Here is a 20606-nt window from a genome sequence, read left to right as displayed (position 1 = left end):
GCATGCGTTGTTTCGTGTTGGTTGTCTGTGAGGCCGTCGCATCACTTTTGTCGATCCGGCCCATTCATTCCGAAGTATGGCTCTCCCACACTTAGTGTGATGATCATGAAGAAAACTCCTGTTTTAGTTGACCTTATGGACAAATTACTATTTGTAAATTAATACAATTATCTCTCACTTGCATGTATCCCAATGGATTTCTTAATCCAAAAAACTACCTAATAACGAAACAAGACACAGTTTACAAAAAAATACTGTTTGATAAATAGGTAGGTACAAATTTTATGTACAACTTCAAAAACGAAACCACATACTGTACTGTGTTTTTTGTTAAAAATAACGTATAAATTGTCCAAACAGAAAATGCAATTTTTATTATTTGAAGTTTTTAGCCAATTAATTGTGTTTTTCATAACGATCTGTACTCAGCTTTGTTTGAGATAAACATTGCAAGTTGTAACTAGTTGGGGATCGCAGATCATTGACCCGTGCTTATCTTTCTATCCCTTCGTTTTATCCCTCAAAGCCAGCAAACATGGCTCTACACAAAGCCAGTGTACTATTTGTGATACTAATGAAATGTCTTGTTAAGAATGTTTAAAAGTTATTTATTTGTTTTCAATGTTTATTGTTGGTTGTTAAATGTGATAAAAATGCAATGGCATTCTTTGATAAAAAAAATCAAGAACACTTTTTATTTAATCTGATTACTACTACAATTTGATGCTTCGTTAATAGTAAATAATTCTTAGCTTTCTCTTATTTTTTAGTTTTGTTGTAATATTTATTTATAATTGGAAGCAACAAAAATATTATTATAGTCAATCAATAAAATCTTCCACAAAAAAAAACAGGTTCCCGATAGGTTTTTTAAATTTTAGATTCTTCTAACACAATTAAGGGTATTCGTCTTGTTTGATTCCATATCATATCATCCTTATTTTTAAATGTCATATTTTACAATAATGAAGTGTTCAATTAAATAATTTCTACTAAGACTGTCAAAGAATGTCATTTTCCTAGAATACCAAGCTGGAAGACATTCTGACGAAATCATTTCTTGGTAGTACTTATAAATCCTTTATTGAGACAGGACACAGAAATATGATTGGCAACCAATCAAATCCAACATCTGGTTGTTTTTACGGCAACATAATACTTAGGAAGTAGTTATTTAGCCTCATTTTAGGTTAACATAAAACTAAAAGTGAACGTTGACGACTTCCATTCATACAAACGTTGGACTTGATCCAAACTCAAACTATAACTGATGTACGTTCATTGTTATTCAGATTCTCGGAACTTTATTAACTGGTAATAAAGTCCACTTCTCGTTGGCATTAAATGCATTTGGAACCTTTTGATATTTTTTTATGTTACATCGATAGTTTTCATGCAAAAATGGAAATCGTTCCTTAATCGATTCTGATTACATTTATTTTATAGCAGGATATATGGTGTTTCGATGACGCGAAAATATTTTTAAATATATAATATAATACAATATTTTTCTTGAAAAGTAATTAAGATATCAAAATAGCAAATTAAAACGTTTTTCTGGATAAGTTAATTACTAAAAAGCAATCAATTTTTAATTGTAATTTGAGAATCAATCTGTCGAAAGCAAATGGCTTTATATCCATATTTTAATCCCATTTAACTTAGCGTTTATAAACTTTTATATCAACAAACGCTTGCTTTTTTATTTTAATTGTTCATAAACCTCAATTACACAATATAATATTTTTTCAAATAAACATTCTAAATCTATTACGCCTATGTTTAAATTACCCAAAGGAAAACATCGTACATAGGTTTATGACTTTTCAAATGTATGAAACTATTAATGGAGGGTCGTTGTTCTAGTAAAATTGTTTCATAATTTTCCAGGAAATGGCTCGTTTTAATAGTCACATAACATTCAATCTTGCATGTATTTATTTCCCTAAAGTCGAAAGCAAAGGAATGCTTATTACCAAACTTCGAATAGGTATTAAAATTTTCATGGTCGACAACAAGCGCGTTCATGGACGGTAACAAGACCATGATGGATTGATAGAAGAGATGGAAGTTAAGATATAAGCGTATAATTCTTAAAGAGTTATGGGATATAATATTATATTCAAAATAATGGTATTTATTTGCAAATAGGTTATAAAATTAAAATTATGTGAGTTTGGCATTTCCTAAATAGCTGAATACAAACACCGAAACAAACGCAAAGGCCACAGTCATTTTTCAGTTGTATATTAATAAAAAAGAAATACAAGTAAGAACTATGCAAGTTTATTTTATGCGAACCAATTCTAATGGCAGTTTATATTTACATACATACATACATAACCTCACGCCTGTCTCCCATGGGGGTAGGCAGAGACAATGGAACGCCAATTGCCACGGTTCTTACACACTTCTTTCGATTCATCAACAGTCATCAGTCTTTTCATGCATGCTCGTCGTCGTAGAAGTTTATATTTAACTATATTATATCACAGTATTACACGTATCACACTAATATTATAAATGTGAAAGTTTCTTTGTTTGAATGTTTTTCCGTCAATCACGCCGAAACCACTGAACGAAATTTTATGAAATTTGGTTTACAGACAGAGTATGTGCTCACTTAGGTGATAGAACTTTTTATCCCACGGAAACACAAGCGAAGCCCAGGGCAGAAGCTAGAAGATACATAAAATATTATGCCAATAACACGGTACAATGCAAGTAAACCCAAGAAAATAAAAAGAAAAAGTGTAAAAAAATACTTGGCTTTTAGTGTCAAGTTAACACTTTCCGTACATAAATTCCACTTAAAGTAATTGCTTATATAGCGCTCATTTAAGTACATTAATAAACTTAATTTGTCTAAAGTTAATTAAGTCTTTTTATTACGATGACGCATTTGAACGAAACGGGTAATTTTTCATTGAAACACTGTAAGGAGCGCCGTTTCATTTTTATGACTACCTATATTTTTCATAGGAAGCCATTGTTTTTAAAGATTAAAGCCAGTCTCAAGGTTTTATTATATTTTTTTATTCTTTATATGTATATATAAACGTTGCCCCACACTAGGAGAGGAGCACGTACTTGCTCCTATGTCATGGGTGCGTTTTGCAAACATACCGGGTCACATACACATGACAATCAGACCCGAAACAACAATTTGTGGATCACACAAAGAATTGTTTTGTGTAGGAATAGAATCCGCTACACGTCACCTGTCAGCAGGTTGCCCAGCTAGACTTTAATTGTTAAAATTTTAAGATGTGTTTTTGAGGATTGATAAATAAACAACCACTGAAATAAGAAACTGAAATTATTGCCACTTGTTTGCATATAGCTTTTAATAAACCTTAAATGCCTAACCCCAAAAGGCCGGCAACGCGCTTGTAACGCCTCTTGTGTTTCGGGTTTCCATGGGCGGCGGCGATTGCTTATCATCGGTTGATCCGTCTGCTCGTTTACTTGCTCTACATAAACAAATATAAATTCAAATCTCCATTGTTCTAAGGTCATTGTAACCTTATAACTTTAAACAAATTTAAAGTCCTTTTATTCCATAAAAAAACCCAAAAGCAATTTAGACTGCAAGGCGACAAAAAAACAAGTTTAATTTTAATACATGATTAGTAAATGTGCATGGGACACACGCTAACCATTCATTATATATGCTTATCAATTTTAACATCTATGATTATCATCCATTGCTCATACTACGATCTGTTATCAGTATTGATGGAGACAGTTAAAAAATGTATGAATGATAAATGAATAAATAATGACGAATACTAAATGCATCTAAATGTGTTTGTTACGATTGGCTTGATTTTGTTTTAAAGGATAAAGATATGATGTTTGTAACATTAGAGACTTCGTGTTGTAATTTTTATTTAATAGCCAAAGAATTTTTTTCTGTCTTGGTTGTAGTTTTACTCTGTATGCAGAGAAGTCAGTAAAAATTCTTTAAAAACTGAACGACAAATATTTTAATAGTGTCAATTTCCTTGAATAGAAGAAATCAAAGAAACCCTTTTGTTTAAAGGGGAGAATCATTCAATGATTTCTCCCACCTTTGACCATAGGCAAGAGAGTCAGACTTTTACTGACTAAAAACCCCGTAGTTACTCTTGTTTTTCGAACATCAAAGAAACCTACCAACCAAACAACTTTTAGCTTTATAAAATACACCTTTTCAATAATAATTATAAATCCAACCACGCTTTTTTCATGTTACACAAAAATAAAAAATAAAAACATTATTTATCCGCACTGTTCATGTAAATATAATCCTCGTACAGAGTTATCAATATGAAAAGGAATTATTTAAACATCAATCAACACGATAAACTGAAATGCACTTTATTTAAATATAAATAAGGCTTTACTTTACAAAATAAATACAACTCACAGATTTGTGGTGTATTAAAATTAAATAATGAAAATGGAAAACGCTTTGCACGTAAGTACCTACCGCGGATTAATTCCCAGTTCTCTTTATAATTCAATCAGATTGCAATTCTGTTACTTGGAAATTCAATCAGGTTGCTATTAAATGTTATTTGTTTACTTTCAATATAATTATGTATTTTAGTACATTTAATAACACCCTACGTTTTAGGTCATAGAACTTCACTTAGGAGGATTAAAAATCGCAAACATTAAGATATAGTTTTAAGTGTGGGAAAGCCATGCTTCGGCACAAACCAGTCGGCTCGACCGAAGTGATAGCACGGCCTCTTAGAAAACCGACGTGAAAATACGCTTACGTTGTGTGAGTGAGGTTAACGGTGGCCCAATTACCCTCCTTCCCAATCTTCCCAATCACCGATTCACCAACAACCCTTAAAGTCCTAACTTCCAAACGGTAGACAACGCAAATGTAACACCTCTGGTGTTTTGGGTGTTCATGGACGGTGGCGATTGCTTACCATCAGGTGATTCGTCTGCTCGTTTATTGGTTTATACCATAAAAATATACATACACAAATACATAATCTTATAACTTTAAACTAATTTAAAGTCCCTTTATGTATGAGCTCTAGTAGATACACGGTTACAGATCGAGCTACAGAAAACCAGTTTAAACCGACCGCTGTATATGTGGAATGATCATACAAAATGAGACCATGATAAACTGGTTTCGTATAGCTTCATACATCATGTAGCCGAGAAACTCCAAAGAAAATTACTGAGATTATATCAACAAAGACAGATAGACACTACAATAGAGATTCAGTGTGTTCAAATGAAGTGCCAACATTTAGTAAAGACAGTTTACTAACATAGATAAGACTGTGATGACAAGTCACTGAGACAACAGATTATATTGGCTTTATAGCGTATTAAATAGTCCTAGCACCTAGCTTCACTGACGGACATACTGACAGACTATTGTTTGTTTCTTTCTTTGTTGACGTTTCAAAAGTACCTAAGTATATTATGGTTTAATTGGAATAAATGATTTGACTTTGATGCTCTTGGCGTATACTAGGACCATAATGTTAAACTAGTTATTTTCATTACTAAGCATATAAAAGTGGCTGAAAATAATAATAATGTTCTTATATCATGAATTATTATGTTATCGGCTTATTCGTTTCAAGACATGCTAGAGGTTTTATTCATTCGCAGCAAAACGACGCTGCGACTTTCGTGCTGCTATTGAATAAGTTAAATAGCATGACTTGAAATTATTCGAGTTCCTCGCTAAAAGTTAAATGACTAAGCCGATAACATAATATTTAATTTAATTTGTCTCAAGAAAGTTATAATATCATTAAATCATATTTAATTTTTGAGCTTAAATTAAAGCGTCCTGGACGGACGTTTTTTGTTCAGACTGAAGATAATTATATTAAAGAAAGGCCAAATTAAAAGTGCCTTTTCTTTTAAACTTTAGACTACTTTAACACTTTCCGACACACTCAGAGTCATGTAAAAATAGTAATTTAACTCCGTCCTTAGCAATTGTTTTCAGAACAAAATCGTTACTAAGGAATAGTTTAAGTACTTTAAGTATAAGAGACATTTAATAATTTAAATGTCTCTGAGTAAGTCAGTTAAACAAACTCGCCATTCCCTTTAATGTTGCTACGAGTATTCGCACATCTAAATAATAATATGACATCACACACACAAAACTAGCCCAAACAATATATAACACGAAATTATGAACGGTTTACCAAATAATAAGTATTGTTTGTTTTTCCTCACTACTAAGGCTTTGTAAGTAGGATTACGTACAGATTAGTCGTGTCGCGTACAAGCTCATACGATTAAAAATGTCAGTTACTAACATAAGCCAGCAACTAGGGACGGAGAAAAATGTAATATTTTTCTCCGTCCGTCAAATGTATTATTTATTTAGTTTTGGGAATGGTTTACGAGTATAAGGGACTTTGGTCTTTTAGTTGTTTTTTTTAAATTAGGCTATATATTATGTGGTCTTTTCTGGACCAAAGGACCATATACATATATCACATCTATGTAACAAAGTATCTTAAAACTTCACTACATTGTATAAAACAAAGTCGCTTTCTCTGTCCCTATTTCCCTTTGTATGCTTAAATCTTTAAAACTACGCAACCGATTATGATGCGGTTTATTTAATAGATATTATGATTCAAGAGGAAGGTTTATATTTATAATACATGCATAATATAATACCACCACTTCACCCATGTGAAGCTGGAGCGAAATGTATGAAAAGTACTAGAATTTTATGAATATCGATGAAATCATTTTGAAATAAATCCCAAAGGTGTCTATGACTAACCATCATATTATGTAGATTATCAGGCAACCATACAACATTGTGGTACTATTATCCTTGTCTCATGATGAAAATAGGAAGGTTCATCAGCTGGGACTATCTATTAACATATTATAGAGTTTGGGTATGTTCACAGTCCATTTCTCCCAATGACGAGGAAATAAAGACTAAAAGCGTGTTTTTAGTTATTTTTTAATGAATTTTATGAAACATACGTTTCATTTAAGTCCAATATAAAATGTATTCTCAATAAATAATGACACTCCATGCATAGACTAACGTGTTTATTGTAAGTTTGCTTAACCTACTTTGGAAGTGGAACGGAGCCTTATGATTGTGTTATGAGTTCATGACTAGAAATTGCGTTCAAGATCGAAACTACTATTAAACATTACACGTGTAACAAATTTAATGATCGTTCGGTTAAATATTTTGATATATTTTCTGTAGTAAAAAGTCTTATCGTGTGTTTTTATTACAGAGTTTGACTATTTTTCAAAGTACAGAAACCTCTTTATATTAAAAAAAAATGAAAAGAAAAAAATGTAAATGTCAACGATCAGTTAAAAAAATAAACATCTTTTTGTAAAAAAAAATATTGTTTGAAATAACAACTTACTCGAATATTTGTAAGAATAAAATATGTGGATGAAATCATTATTATTAACTTTTAAGAATGTTTACTTCCTGGTACATATTTGCTATCATCACCCTGTGATAATGTGTTTGAAATATTATTATCTATTATTTTATAGTCCCAAAAATTCAGATATTTACACCTAGTACAAAAACAGACGCAAATTCATAAAAACTACTGAACAAATACTACATCGTAGATTGCTATTGTATCGTTCTACAAAGCTTGGAATCATTAGACCCGTATGAATGTGCTAGAATACGTGCAGAATCAGATTTTTAATGTATTGGTGACAAGATGTCTCATTGTATCGTAACATATTCTGGCATGTACATAAATAATGTCAAATGATTTCCCACCTTATGACTACATGTATGACGTCTCATGTTTGTATAACGTTCGTAGCGGGCATAGTATAGTTGCTATATGTGCGTGTTGCTTAAATCGTGTCGTGCGCAGGACGTATGCTGCCTCCTGGACCGTTGCTTCCAATACCCGCGGCGGAGCGCCCGTGACTGCGGCTGTCAATTTGCATTGCTGCATGCCGCGCCAGACGAACAAAACCAGGGTAGCTAGCGGAGCCCTGCCCGCGGTAAATCGCGGGCATGCCCCCACTGCCAATGCCGATGTGCCGGTTGCGACCACCAAGTAAGCAGTAGCACGCTTACTAGTGTGTTACAAAGTCGCGTTGAGTTTACACGTATTTCTGCTAAGCACGCTACTCACGGACTCGACACTTTATGCACCGGTTCACGTCTTTTCATTCATTTCAAACGTCTGACGGGCGTTCACCTCCGGACGTAGCTCCATGATCACCACAGACGGGTTGTCAATCACAGTTTGATGTTATTTCACAGGAAGATGCTGCTACCCATCCGTCTGATATATTTATTCAGAGACCTACTGAGGCATCCAGCGAAACGAATGTGGTGGCCCTATTTTCTACCGAGAGCTATTCAGCAAAGGTTTGATGACCCTTGAATCCAAATATTTTCAGCACATTTCAAGTGATACGTCACTTGTAAGGGTTGACACGAGGTCACATAGGTATTGTTGTCCGTTTGAAGATACATAGATGTGTATAATAATAATATGTGTTGAGCTTCAAAGGTGTCAAATATGAAAATGTCGCTTTGACCTGTCTGGTGCTTTGACCTTTTGGTTCAAAATGTTGTTTCATGAAAAGACAAATACTGTTATTATACAAAATACCTCACAATCGCACTGGCAGTGTTTTCGGTTTTCAAACACGTTTGTTCACGAGACCCCAATGTAGCACGCTAGTATTCACAACACTGAATGTACTGTACAATATTCGTTCGTTCAAAACGATTTTCACGTTTTCCCGTGTTTTAAAGGAAAATTTTCAGTCCACTTGCTTCTGTTAAAATCTCTACCACTAGAGCTTTAATGACGTTATCCTAGGGTCACGTCTAACCTCTTTTAGAGAGATTCTTATCGCTCAGGTTTATGACAAGTACTTACGTTTAAAGTAGACGCTAAGTAATATGGATCAAAGAAAATTGGAAAGGTGTTAAATATTCTCTAATATTCATACCTTAAGAGATAATAGTGTACAAAATAAAAATGATCTGATAGACAACGGTTTACAAATACTAAAGAGTTACAACAGAACAGGAAAACCGCAATACACCCAAAAACCAACAGATGACTCTCAAAAACACATAAACTGTACTACAATAACCATTACATGCGGCCTACCGTCCTAAATTGCATTCAACCGCTTTAAACCCAGTTGCTTTAACCGACGCTATTTGCCGGACAAAGGAAATATTAGCAACGTAACAAGCCGGCCTCATTTCCCCCATTTCAAGGATTCATGATCGATGTTCGGGGCCGTAATAATTTGTACGTAAATCTAGTAAAACCCACTAAGTCCATTATGGGAGTGAAATTGCGAACCGTTTTGTGTTGACGGCAATGAATGATGGATAAAAGAAATGTTTTGTTAAGTTGCTCTAATCCTCCTTTGTTCACATCTTTTTCTGGCTTTTTGCCAGATTCCGCTTTGTTTAAAAAGCTGTGTATTTTAGCGAGCATGGGTAGGTTTTACTTTTGGGTACAATTTGTATGTTCTTTTTATCTTTCGGTTATGAAAAAATGTCGGTGCTATTGTCCTTATATTTTAATTTCCATTGAGCTGGAATATATACAATATGTAAACTGTTTCAACCTTATCAATGACGTCATTATTTCTCTTCAATAGGGTCCTCTTTAATTATTTTAAAATATAGCCATGTATTTTTTCTTAGAAACAAATATTTTCGAAGATCGATTTGAAATATCGCGTGTCGTCACTTCTAGGTCCATTTTACTCGTAGAAATAACGTAATTGAATCCAGTCCTAAACTTTGTTTCGTTTTATCTAAGTATTAGTAGATATAAAAAATACGTTTCTAATATTTTTCATTACCTCAATGACGGACTAAACAGATTTTTAATGTTCATACCCCGTCATCATCCCTATTACACAAGAGTAGCGTCTACAATACGAACGTAACCGATAACCAGTGACTCAATAAATAAAAACTGATGTACTGGAACAATATTCCCTTGTCAAATTACATAACGTAGCTTGCAACATGCGTCAGTTGCAGGTATCGCTATCAGTACTCGTTGCATAAAGGCTCTATACACCTTCTGAAGTTAATAATTGAATTTCCTGGGAACTCCAAACAGTGTTCCTACTGCATTGCCTGTTCCATTTTAAAATAAATTAGTCCATACTCATTGTAGAGCAATATGTTACCTACGGAAGTTAATTTAAGATCCATTTTGGATTAAATTTTGCTAATTAGTTTATTTAGTTGCAGTTTCTGAATAATGTTGCTGATTAGTAAAGGAATTTGATTAAAACTGAGATGAAATTAAAATTTATGAAGTTACTGTGAGGAAATAAGGATATTATGAAGAACTGATTGATGATTGTGGAGTAAGAATTAGAACTTTGAGCTAAAATAAACATAAATTGTTACTGCCATAAGGCAACAAATCCTATGAACATAGCATTACTATCAATAAAAATGGAATAATGCAATCTATTTAAATATTAATTATAACCGATCGCTAGTCTTGCTTAATCTCGAAAACAGCTGAACCGATTTGACTGATTGTATTCTTGAAATATTGGCTGAAGTCCAGGGAAGGTTTAAAAGGTAGTAATAAATGTAAAGGCAATACGAAGTAGTTTAGTAAGAATCCTAAAGGGTCCTAAAAATTAAGATATAAATCTTGAGCTCTATCACTTTAACGACTAGATGAATGAAGCAAGCTATTTACCATTACCAAGATTTCAACATTAACGAATCATAAAGTATTGGTTTGCATTCATGTAGTACAAACATTTATTTAAACGTAATATCCAATTATTTACTTTAATTACTTCTTAAACTTTATTGGCGAAATACGTGAGCTGTATAATCGTCAACAGAAATCTGAAAAGCGACAGTAAATAACACGTAATAACATTATTTAATACTCTTACAAAAGTACATAATTAACTTGGAATTTTCAACACAACTCCGTACTGAAATTTTACTTGAGGAAGTAAAACTGAAGTATGCCGTAACAAATATCTTGTAAAATTTTCATATTAATTAAGAATTCAATCCGTGATTCTGAAACGTTTTGTCTTAAATAATAATTATAGGTTTTAATAAGCTTTTTCAGTGTACGGAATGTCCTTTTATTTTTATTGGTACAATTTATTGAGTTAATAAAAACTGTATTAGAATGAAAATCACAAAAAGAGACGTATAAAAAAGTAGGTCGATTATTTTTGTTCATAAATTAATTAGTAAATATTTTAATACTACTACTTAAACATTATTACTGGTTAGTTTATTTTTGATTACCTATTTAATTGATTTACTGTAATCCAAATAAGTATTAGTAATTACCTCTGGGAATCTTAGGCATGAAGAAAAACATCTTAAAGCAAGAATTTGAAGTATTTTTACAATACCACTTAATACACTATACCACAAAAAACGCACCTTTGTATACAAAAGGTACTAAAGTTAAACAACTGTAAGTTATTACAGGATAGATATTATTATTATATAATCATTACATAGTATAAAACTAAGTCAGATACCGTTGTCTGCCCCTATGTATGCTTAAAGCTACACAACTAGTTTTGATGCAGTTTTTCAATAAAATGAATAAAAAAAAGGTTTAATTTAACATTAACGTGTGCAAAGCTACGGGTGTGTTAGAAAAAACAGTAATTACTAGTAACTGAACACGTGACATTCTGTTGTTTAATTATGATATTTATGACATGAAAGCTTTTATCGTATTTGTATTAACATTCAACGTTTTTTGCTATTTCATATATAAGGTGTTCTAAAATTATCTGCCAAGGCTTTAATGGAAGTAATATTAAACCAGTCAATTGAATTTGAGAACGTAAAGAAGTTAAATAAACATTGACTCTACTCCGCATAAAGTAATTCACAAATACGCACGAGTCTTTGCTTCGACACGGCAGAGACAGTGAAAGAGATAACTCTTTCATAAGAAATTCATACGTAGATTTTTTTGTATGAAAAAAAAAACATTACTCATAATCAATAATTTATATTTTCTATTGTAATCTTCAAACACAACACTACCTTCCATTAAAGCCGTGGCAGATACTTTTAAAGTTCCTTATATTTTTATTCAGCAATACTCTGTAATAGCGTGTCCTCTTTAGGAAAATCCAGGACAATGTGCAAATACGATGAAATAGTAAAGACATAAAAAAAATCACAACCACGCTATAATTACGCACACAACACACCCCTTATACCATAAATCTAAGAGAAACATTTATAGAACAGCGTAAAAACTTTCACTCTTATTATAATAGCGTTAAGGTTGAATAGCTATAGAACAGAAATAACAGGCACTAGGTCATTCATCCTTCGATGTAAATAAAAGCAGGTGAAACGGTGCCTAGTGTTAATAAAAAATTGAAGGAAAACCCTGCCCCACATTCTCATTGTCGGTGGCTGCACGCGACGCCAGTAGGCAAATAATACAAGTTTCAAACACCCTTGTAACGTTTAGGCTGTTAAAGTAATCGCTATGAACATTAGTAGAGCAGTGAAAAATTGACACGTCACTGGCGGGTACACGTAATAGGTTTTGTTGAAAATTGAAAACTATTTTGCTGGATATAGAATATGTTTTTCCATAACTCATTACCGTATGTGGGTGTATGTAGGTCTAGCATTAACATATATCAAAAAATTGTATTTTGCATTCAACTGTGGTGGAATTCAATTTTAAAACAATTATTAATTTATTATACAAACACAAACATTTATCAACAACAAAAGTTTTACTTCCGAAACTCGTGAATCGCGTGCACAGCAATGACAAGTTACTTCAAGGATATAAAAGTTAAGCAAAAATCAACTTTATGCCTTTAATAATTAAATTGTTTTGAGTAACTTGAATTCAAAGTGTATTTTCACTTTGATCGTGGGCTTGTTGATGTCACAAGCGTCGCATGCTTGTCGCATTGACGTTCCGGTGACACGCAAAGAATAATACTCAATTATTAATATTATTATACCTGTTTTTTTTTGTCAATAACTTCGTATCCAGGAATAGCTTCCGTATTTTTCAGTTTATAGATAAGGCCACGTAGACACGCTACTTTTACCACAAATAATTTGTCACAAATAATATAATAAACTGACCTTGAAATTTATCATAAAACTAACATATTTTATTGATCAAAAATAACAAATATATAGATAGACTGTAGATAAAAAAACAAACTCAAAAAGATTTGAAAAATATTATATAAGATAGTTTAGATTTTTTAATCGTATAAGCCGGTAAACGAGCTGACGGTTCACCTGATAGCAAGCAATTGCTGCCGCTCAGATACCCCAAACACAGAGGCGTAACAAGTACGTTGCTGGCCTTTTGGGGATTAGGAACATTGGGAACATTGGGGGGGATAATTGGGCCTCCGGTAACCTCACACGAAACACAAGACAAGCGTTGTTTCACGTCGATTTTTTAAATAAAAAAAAACTGTTTAGCAACAACGTTAAATAATAAACACGATCACATAAATGATCACTTAAACCTCAAACATTGAGAACGGAATAGAAGGCTAGTTAAGTTCCAAAGTTCACGTGGGTCGTTGCCAATTCACACGTACTCGTCCAAGTTTTAGATTGATGTTTAGAGATCTCAAGAAATTGTATAGGATATTGAATTTATCTTCCCAAGTATCATGCGGGTCAACTTCAAAACTTTTCCCTTGAAGTTACACGACACTGGTTGGCAGATCTTGTTCCGAACTTGTTATCTAATACGACAATTGTTTTTACAACTTCGTTCCATGTTTTTATTTCTATTTCACTTCATTCTTCTCTTTGACTTCTAGACAATTTACCTATTAATTTGTCTTCAGTAAATCCTTGTTTGAATGGTTGATTTTATTGATCAAACTTTGTATCATATTCTACTGTTACAATTTTTAAATGGAGATCTGAGATAACCTTTCAGAAAAAATCTTTGTCATTTAATAGAATTAAATCATCTCTCGGAGATCTGTCAACTTTGAAATCTTCTGTTCCATTAAAAAAAATGTTAATTTGATTAAATACTTTCTTCTATGTTTTAAAAGTGATGGGAATTTTGAATATAAAAAGGTTCCCAATTGAATATTTTTACAACCACAAACAGTACTATACACTTTTCTTCACCTGTTATGAATTGTCTTTTTGGAATGATTTTTGAGCACTTTCTCTTTCTTTCTTGTACTTATTGAACCTTTTATCTCTTTCACCTTTTTATTCTTTTTTTATTTTTAGCGCTAGAGATTTTAGAACACGGAGATGGACCACTTCACCGAGTTGGATTTCTCTCCATAGCTGAGGATATTGATAATTTTTCCTAATTTTAATTTTATTTTTTTCTTCTGTTGCAGCACATGCGGTGGTCACACACGCACACACAGAGCTTGGAGTGTGAGGAGCGATTATTGGCCCGATGCAGTCGTCCTCGGGTCAATTCGGCAATTTTCGTGTCAGCCGAGCCTGCTGGCGGTTTCCCAGGCTTCGATGCTGGCGAGTTTCTGAGACGACACGGGTCTCAGTCGAAACTTTGTCGTAAAGCTAGGTAAGTATATATCTTAAAATTGTCAAATGCTAACAGTGAAGCAAAAAATAATTATTATTATCAATAGAAATTAGATAGAAATTAAAATTACTTTTATAACAATACTCCCGTTTTGATGTGGTTTTACGAAAGCAGTTTTTCTTCAATTTCAGTAACAAACACAACCAAGAGCACTTAAAGAAAACTTAAAGTATTATACGATTGTTTAATTAACACAAACATTATCTTACAGATCAGCTGACAACATACCTTTAACAGCATTAAGTGACTCATCTGAGAGACTTTGCAAAGGCAAACATCCGAGAGAGGACACAATAAACGAAGAAGCCAAATCTGATGACAGTATCAGTGGAAGCGTGGAGACTGTCAAACATTTCGGTCTACCAATCCTCTCAGTATCTGGTCCCTCACCCCCAGACGAAGACTACGACCAGATAGATGAGTATCTGTAGCATTTCCATACCAGTTTCCAGCTGAAATACGTGCTGGAAAAGGTGAGGCCGCCTTGGCCCAGCCCCGCACAAAGTCCCTAAGCTGACGACTAGTTTAGCTTCACTGCACTGGACTACTATAAACCTTTTCTGTTTGTGATAGTGTGTGTTTTTGAATGGCTGGTTCAGACTCTGCGGCGTCACAACGAATTTCGAAGACTATCCGCTGAAGTTCTTATTGTGTGTCTTGATGAGGGACCATGGCATAGCGTGGCGTGTTTCCTTTAATCCCTAACATTGATATTTTTGTATCTAATCTCCTGTGTCTATTGAGTGTTAAGTAATCGATTAGACTTTTAAATCACTTTGATAGCGTAAGGACTGCACAATAACTTTACTAAATATACTAATATTATTAACAGTGCCACTTTTAACTTTATTGGAAGTGTCTATAACATTATTATAAGCAATCTTAATGTAAGTATTATCTAAACTATCTTGTATAAAATAATAATCTGCAGTGTCTTAGAATTTTTCATTTAATTTAGTTGCTAATTCACTGTGAGTATAATTATAATGCATATAAGGTTTTGTATCGCATGTAGGTATGGAAAGATTTTGCATGTATTTAGTATAATTATGTAGTGGTAGAATCTATGAAATGATTTGAAGGTTGAACTTTGGTCCAATGAAATGTATTACCTGCACATGGTGTGTTAGAATGTAAGGTTGTATTGGTAAGGGGATTCTGTGTGATGGGAAGTAATTGTAGAGCTCTGTAAAGTAATATAAAAGTGTGTAACATAGTATATCGTAGTCGACTTTGATACTATCCTAACCTTCAACTGTGTCCTTTCTTTTACCTAAAACAAAACTAATATTTCTCCCTTTAATACTTTGTATATTTTTCTCAAATTCCTTAATTTTGATTTTTTTATTTCCATATCATGAAATTGCAAAATGTTTTGGACATGTCAATTAGATCTCGATATATACTTAATTATTATTTGGTTAACATTAATTCGTAATTTTGTAAATAATTAGGTACGTTGAAGGCACTAATTATTATTAAATAAAAAAATGGATATACTTAGTCTATATTTCTATAATGTAATGAAAAACTATTGGTTTTCTAAATGTATGAATCTGAACTGGTGATTAGGGACCAGATGGACAGGACATGTCACAGTAGGCCTTAAATCCAAATCACGGAGTTTTTCCAAAATCCTATATAAATAATATTTTGAAATTAATAATACCTATTTCAAAGCTAAGACTATATTATTCCCTCCACTATGTATAGATTATCCTTCATCAATTTTTATAGTAGTGTGGTGCACATGACTTAGGTGTTACTATTCCTGGCATGAACAATGGCCAGATTTTCACGTGGTGCGGGTAAAGTCAAAGTCAAAGCTTTTATTTCAACTAAACCATAAACAAGTACTTTTGAAACGTCAACAAATAAAGAATATTGTAAGTTTTGTGTATAGTAAAAAAAGGAGTATGTATATTTTTTTGCCCGATTATCAGCCAGCCAAACACAAGTGTGGCTGAACCATTTTTTCAGCGTAGTATTTTTCAAGCTTAAGAAAAGGTAATTGGCATTATTAAAAAAAATAAGGCGATAAATAAATTTGAAGGCGGTTCTCTTTGCTTATTTCTTTAGTTAAATGTCATCTGAGTGGAAAGAAAAATTGAAGAACAAAAGTAAATCATGAAAATGACCTTAAATAATATATAATGATAAATAATGAGAACATTATTATAGAACATAGTACGCAAATTACTTGTCCCACCTTATAAAATTCTGGCCATTATTCGTACCGAGAATCAACATGAGTTTAATTTTAATTTACTCACCAAACGATTTCTTTTCATTTTAAAATGTAGATCCACATCGCGGAACTCCGTTTCAAACGCTTTAGACATTAGTAAATAAAAATTAGATTCGCCATTTTGAAAATAAATCTTCATCTCATATCTTTATAGTTATAAAACCCTTCCGAAAATCAGTTTCAATAATAAATGTATTTAATAGTAAATAATATAGTCGTCAATTTTAATCTGAAATCGTAGATACACATGGATATTGTACTTTTTGATTGATAGATTTAGTAGAATAATTATTACTATAGAAAACTGTACAGACCTTATTCATGGTTTCTGTAAGAATCAATTTGTAGTCTATATTATAAGAAAGATAGATATCTCGTATTTACAAAACTTTATCATAGTAGATAATGAAATACGAAAAATACTTAGAATTAAAAAGATATTCCTAGTTTATTAAAAACATAGTACACTTTAAATTAAATAATAATGAAATATTTTGAATCGATTGCTGTTCTAAAAAATCATATCGCAAATCGATTTTCGTGTGTAAATTTAGTGGTGAAAAAAGAACATTGTTTATTTGTCAATTCTGAATCGTTTTAAAAAACTGTATTTGAATTTGATCTTTTAATGTTTTTCATTAAAATCTGTGTATGATCGAAGTTGTCTTGTGCCAATCTTGATGTTTCTCTATTCCTTTATTCTTTTACATATTTAATTTTTATTTAAATATTTGCTAAATTTAAATTTAGAGCATTAATTTTTGAAGCCATTTATGTTTTTGATATCTATGATAACTGTCAAAATAATCGATTTATTCTTTGTCATTATTCGGTATAAATCGATTCTATTCTTTATTTATTTTCTCGATTCGACGATGTTCTAAAATTAATATATTTAAAGCTAAAGGTTTAGACGTTACACCATTAAAGTTATTTTGTAATTTTAAATTATAGTGTAGCTTTTACATGATATTAGAATGCATACCATATTTAGAATTTTATTAATTAAAAGTTGTACATATCTCTGAACGATCACTATTGTTATAATTATAAATGCTCATAATTTTAATGTACATTAAAATGGTCTATTAAGTATATTGTACAATTACTATTTACATCCCTACGTCTATTTACTATCACGATGAAATAAAATTTTAAAAATCTTAGCGCTTGTTTTCTTTATTCATTTTGATTTAGTTTAAAATGTATTTTGTTAATGGGTTGATGTACAACAAGTTAACATTTTATTGTATAGAAATACAATAAAGTTTCTAGATTTTATAATGTATTTATATCAGAAATTTTCATGTGAAACATGACCTGAGTTGTACATTAACCAACTACATTTATTTAGTAATACTATTTATATTAAATATTTTAAAGATTTTCGTTTTCACAGCAGTCCCCATAGTATGAGTTTGCTTTACGTTTAAAGTAATCGAAACGTGAGCATTGGCGCCCTGATTGGCAGGCTCCAATAAACCAACCAATCAGAGCGCCAAACTTTAAACGATTATTTTAAGGGTTACCCATTAACTGGTAATACCCATTAAGGGTATATACCTAATTGTGTCGATATAAATATTTAGATATAGATATTATACATATTTAGGTGCAAAAGTTTCAAAATCAGTGACACTAATATTTTAGTTAAGCACTATTTCTTTGGTAAAATCACAAAGAAGTAACAGATAAAAGACAACAATTTTTTTGTCATGACACTAACTCTAATCCTAATCATCAGCCATCCATACTTTAGTATGTACCCATTATTTTTCCAATTATTTTTTCTTCCAATTCCGTTTCTAATTTTACCCCGAATAAAGGGCGTTGAACTTCGAGTCATTAACGGCGATGCTCTTTGTACTGTCGCCTGTAAAACTGATATTAACAGCCTTCGTGTAACATTGTTTGATGGCTACCTTCCATACTTTATGAAGCAAAATATTGGTACACATTTGAGCCATACAAATCCAGTTTATCACGGCCTCGCTTTGTATGATCTTTCCACACATTCGACGGTCTGTTTATACTGGTTTTGTGTAGCTTGATGAGTAGTCGTGTCCCCAAAATAGTTCTATTAGAGAGTACAGTTCTTTACAAAAGTGTCACTTGCTGATTTTCCGCCCAAAAATAATTCAATTTTGCCTGTAACGTCACTATAATATTGCATCAAGTCCCTGGCAGACGTTCATAACTCATTAGGTACAAAACGAGGTTAGTCTGTTTAGGTCAAAGCACATTTAACAAGCGCGGCTCTGGCTCCGCTTCAGTATGGCTTGTGGCTACCGCTAGCTGTCAGCGTGGTTACGGTAAGTCGCCCGCGAGGTGCAAGCTTGCAGTCGGCGAGCCGACGGCGAGTGATGCGACGTTGTTTCGCTTGTGCCTGGCAGGCGGGTCGCTGCCGCCACGTAGCCTACACGCTTCCAGCAGGCGGTCCGTATGCTGCAAGCGCACGGGCGCTTCAACTACAACTCAAGAGGACCGTATTCTGGCCACATATCTTCGGCTTTTTTGTATTGACGTTATGAAATACATCATGCGACACACAATTTAAAGTTCAAATTTAAATGACAATTTAATTGCTGGATTGGAAAGGTGCGTTTTATATCCTTTAAAACCCACTTCTGTTTGCTATTCATTCGACTCAACAACTTTTGTTATCGACAGTTAATGTATCAAACATTCAGTATTTCCTAGTTTTTTGTTAAAACAATGTTCGATCAAGTCCATTTCTGTGAAGGTTTTTATTAGCACGTTAATACTTCATTAGTATCGATCTATTCAAGTATTGGTGTTGCTTCGAACAGAATGTTGAAGTACTTTGATATTATTTAGTTTTCTCGACGTTTCTGAGAAAAGTGTGAATACGCGTCTATACTTAGTAATTTGGCAATGTTACAGAAACTGTATTTTTCTTCTTTTTGTAGTTTGAATTTAGAAACATGTATTTCAGCCAAAACTAAAATTTGTGAATCACAAAAAAAAATACGAGATACTTCGGTAATCGGTATATCTAATTTCACGATAAGGTCATCATTATTCCAATTGAGACCAGGCAAACTGAAGGTACATAAAATCTTAGATCGATCAGTTGAATCAAGATTCCATTTCCCATACATAAAGTACAAATAAATTAAATTACTTTACTTTAATTCTTTTACTTTACCATTTACCTGTATAACTATTAACATCCTTTTCTAATAAACTTTTCCGCCCTGGAAACATCAATTAAAGTTACCGTAACTTACTGTTACTTTTATTGGCACTTAACCTATTAATTGGTTTCGTACATTAATTATATAGTTATTACCATTTAAGTCCAATAATCGTAAAGATACCTGGAAATGAAGTATCAGAGTTCCATCAATTCATCTAATCTAACCAACGACCTTTTTCGCATCATATTACGCTTAATGACTGTTGATGAAGCGAAAGAAGTGTGTAAGAACCGTGGCGTTCCATTGTCTCTGCCTACCCCCATGGGAGACAGGCGTGAGGTTATGTATGTATGTATCACGCTTAATCAAGTCTCACTTAAGTAAAGAATAAGAATAGAATAAGGCCCCTTATCCAAGTAACCGCACGTCTTATCCACGTTTTCGGCAATTGACGAATACAAAACAAATGCTTGCATCTTGTTCTCTTTAGGTTTAGTTTAGGTTAAGTTAGGTTTAGGTTCATTGGCAGGCACACTTTCGTGGGAGCTGGAGGCGTGGGTGCTCGCCAGAGTTTATGAATGGACGGCGGAGCAGAGGGCGCGTGGAGAGTGC

General features: G+C 32.8%; 1 protein-coding gene across 4 annotated transcripts in view; it reads left to right on the top strand.

The window, feature by feature from the left end:
- LOC118269237 (uncharacterized) overlaps positions 1-17999 on the top strand; it is a 178695-nt gene extending 160696 nt beyond the window's left edge. For all 4 annotated transcript variants that reach the window (XM_050700428.1, XM_050700430.1, XM_050700421.1 and 1 more), the window contains exons 8-9: positions 14374-14564; positions 14797-17999. In XM_050700428.1, the coding sequence (XP_050556385.1) occupies positions 14374-14564; positions 14797-15016 (411 nt within the window). In that variant the 3' untranslated portion in view covers positions 15017-17999. The remainder of the gene's footprint in view (positions 1-14373; positions 14565-14796) is intronic.
- Positions 18000-20606: the final 2607 nt, after the last annotated feature.

This window comes from Spodoptera frugiperda, chromosome 2 (assembly GCF_023101765.2).
Source record: "Spodoptera frugiperda isolate SF20-4 chromosome 2, AGI-APGP_CSIRO_Sfru_2.0, whole genome shotgun sequence".
NCBI lineage: Eukaryota > Metazoa > Arthropoda > Insecta > Lepidoptera > Noctuidae > Spodoptera > Spodoptera frugiperda.
The sequence above is the reverse complement of the archived record's forward strand: the minus strand, read 5'-3'. Positions and strand labels throughout refer to the sequence as shown.